The sequence below is a fragment of the Oncorhynchus masou genome, chromosome 2 (genome assembly GCF_036934945.1).
Source record: "Oncorhynchus masou masou isolate Uvic2021 chromosome 2, UVic_Omas_1.1, whole genome shotgun sequence".
Lineage (NCBI taxonomy): Eukaryota > Metazoa > Chordata > Actinopteri > Salmoniformes > Salmonidae > Oncorhynchus > Oncorhynchus masou.
The window spans coordinates 20,040,754-20,043,287 of record NC_088213.1 but is presented as its reverse complement, the minus strand read 5'-3'; the positions used below and the strand labels follow the sequence as shown (position 1 = coordinate 20,043,287).

The 2,534-nt window shown below is 48.1% G+C and overlaps 1 protein-coding gene across 1 annotated transcript in view; it reads right to left on the bottom strand.

Annotated features, from left to right (window-relative positions):
* LOC135552721 (guanine nucleotide-binding protein subunit beta-5b-like) overlaps positions 1-2,160 on the bottom strand; it is an 8,221-nt gene extending 6,061 nt beyond the window's left edge. The window contains exon 1 of the mRNA XM_064984528.1: positions 2,153-2,160. Coding sequence (XP_064840600.1) covers positions 2,153-2,160 — 8 coding nt within the window. The remainder of the gene's footprint in view (positions 1-2,152) is intronic.
* Positions 2,161-2,534: the final 374 nt, after the last annotated feature.

Sequence of the window (2,534 nt, the reverse complement as noted above, 5' to 3'; positions counted from 1 at the left end):
ATATGACTGGGGAGAGGTATATGGCTGGGGAGAGGTATATGATTGGGGAGAGGTATATGACTGGGGAGAGGTATATGACTGGGGAGAGGTATATGACTGGGGAGAGGTATATGATTGGGGAGAGGTATATGACTGGGGAGAGGTATATGGCTGGGGAGAGTAGTGTATAGGGGTGTGTGTTGGTCAGGTGGAGTGTAGTATGAAGGGGAGGTGTTGAGGGGAGTGTGTTTGTAGTATAAAGGGGTGTGTGTTGGTCAGGTGAAGGTATATAAAGGGGTGTGGGGTCAGGTGGAGTGTGTTTGTATATAACTGGGGAGTGGTTGGTCAGGGAAGTGTGTTTGTAGTATAAAGGGGGTATATGGTGGTGAAGTGTGTTTGTAGTATAAAGGGGTGTGTGTTGGTCAGGTGGAGTGTGTTTGTAGTATAAAGGGGTGTGTGTATATGACAGGGGAGTGTGTTTGTATATAACTGGGGTGGTGTGTTGGTCAGGGAAGTGTGTTTGTAGTATAAAGGGGTGTGTGTTGGTCAGGTGGAGTGTGTTTGTAGTATAAAGGGGAGTGTGTTGGTCAGTTGGAGTGTGTTTGTAGTATAAAGGGGTGTGTTGGTCAGGTGAAGTGTGTTTGTAGTGTAAAGGGGTGTGTGTTGGTCAGGTGAAGTGTGTTTGTAGTATAAACTGGGGTGTGTGTTGGTCAGGTGGAGTGTGTTTGTAGTATAAAGGGGTGTGTGTTGGTCAGGTGAAGTGTGTTTGTAGTATAAAGGGGTGTGTGTTGGTCAGGTGGAGTGTGTTTGTAGTATAAAGGGGTGTGTGTTGGTCAGGTGGAGTGTGTTTGTAGTATAAAGGGGTGTGTTGGTCAGGTGAAGTGTGTTTGTAGTGTAAAGGGGTGTGTGTTGGTCAGGTGAAGTGTGTTTGTAGTATAAAGGGGTGTGTTGGTCAGGTGGCGTGTGTTTGTAGTGTAAAGGGGTGTGTTGGTCAGGTGAAGTGTGTTTGTAGTATAAAGGGGTGTGTGTTGGTCAGGTGAAGTGTGTTTGTAGTGTAAAGGGGTGTGTGTTGGTCAGGTGAAGTGTGTTTGTAGTGTAAAGGGGTGTGTGTTGGTCAGGTGAAGTGTGTTTGTAGTATAAAGGGGTGTGTTGGTCAGGTGAAGTGTGTTTGTAGTATAAAGGGGTGTGTTGGTCAGGTGAAGTGTGTTTGTAGTGTAAAGGGGTGTGTGTTGGTCAGGTGAAGTGTGTTTGTAGTATAAAGGGGTGTGTTGGTCAGGTGGAGTGTGTTTGTAGTATAAAGGGGTGTGTGTTGGTCAGGTGAAGTGTGTTTGTAGTATAAAGGGGTGTGTGTTGGTCAGGTGGAGTGTGTTTGTAGTATAAAGGGGTGTGTGTTGGTCAGGTGGAGTGTGTTTGTAGTATAAAGGGGTGTGTTGGTCAGGTGAAGTGTGTTTGTAGTGTAAAGGGGTGTGTGTTGGTCAGGTGAAGTGTGTTTGTAGTATAAAGGGGTGTGTTGGTCAGGTGAAGTGTGTTTGTAGTGTAAAGGGGTGTGTGTTGGTCAGGTGAAGTGTGTTTGTAGTATAAAGGGGTGTGTGTTGGTCAGGTGAAGTGTGTTTGTAGTGTAAAGGGGTGTGTGTTGGTCAGGTGAAGTGTGTTTGTAGTGTAAAGGGGTGTGTGTTGGTCAGGTGAAGTGTGTTTGTAGTATAAAGGGGTGTGTTGGTCAGGTGAAGTGTGTTTGTAGTATAAAGGGGTGTGTTGGTCAGATGAAGTGTGTTTGTAGTATAAAGGGGTGTGTGTTGGTCAGGTGAAGTGTGTTTGTAGTATAAAGGGGTGTGTGTTGGTCAGGTGAAGTGTGTTTGTAGTATAAAGGGGTGTGTGTTGGTCAGGTGGAGTGTGTTTGTAGTATAAAGGGGTGTGTGTTGGTCAGGTGAAGTGTGTTTGTAGTGTAAAGGGGTGTGTGTTGGTCAGGTGAAGTGTGTTTGTAGTATAAAGGGGTGTGTTGGTCAGGTGAAGTGTGTTTGTAGTATAAAGGGGTGTGTTGGTCTGGTGGAGTGTGTTTGTAGTATAAAGGGGTGTGTTGGTCAGGTGGAGTGTGTTTGTAGTTTAAAGGGGTGTGTGTTGGTCAGGTGGAGTGTCTTTGGGTGTTTAGACAAACAGAGGCCATCCACTTCTATACCACGCCATAGTCTGAGGCTTCTATCACCCTGACCCAGACACCCGGACTAAACCCCAGCCCCTTGGGCCACCAGACCAGACACCCGGACTAAACCCCAGCCCCCTGGACCACCAGATGAGACACCCAGACTAAACCCCAACCCCATGGACCACCAGACCAGACACCCAGACTAAACCCCAGCCCCCTGGACCACCAGACCAGACATCCAGACTAAACCCCAACCCCCTGGACCACCAGACCAGACACCCAGACTAAGCCCCAGCCACCTGGACCACCAGACCAGACACCCAGACTAAACCCCAACCCCCTGGACCACCAGACCAGACACCCAGACTAAACCCCAGCCCCCTGGACCACCAGACCAGACACCCAGACTAAACCC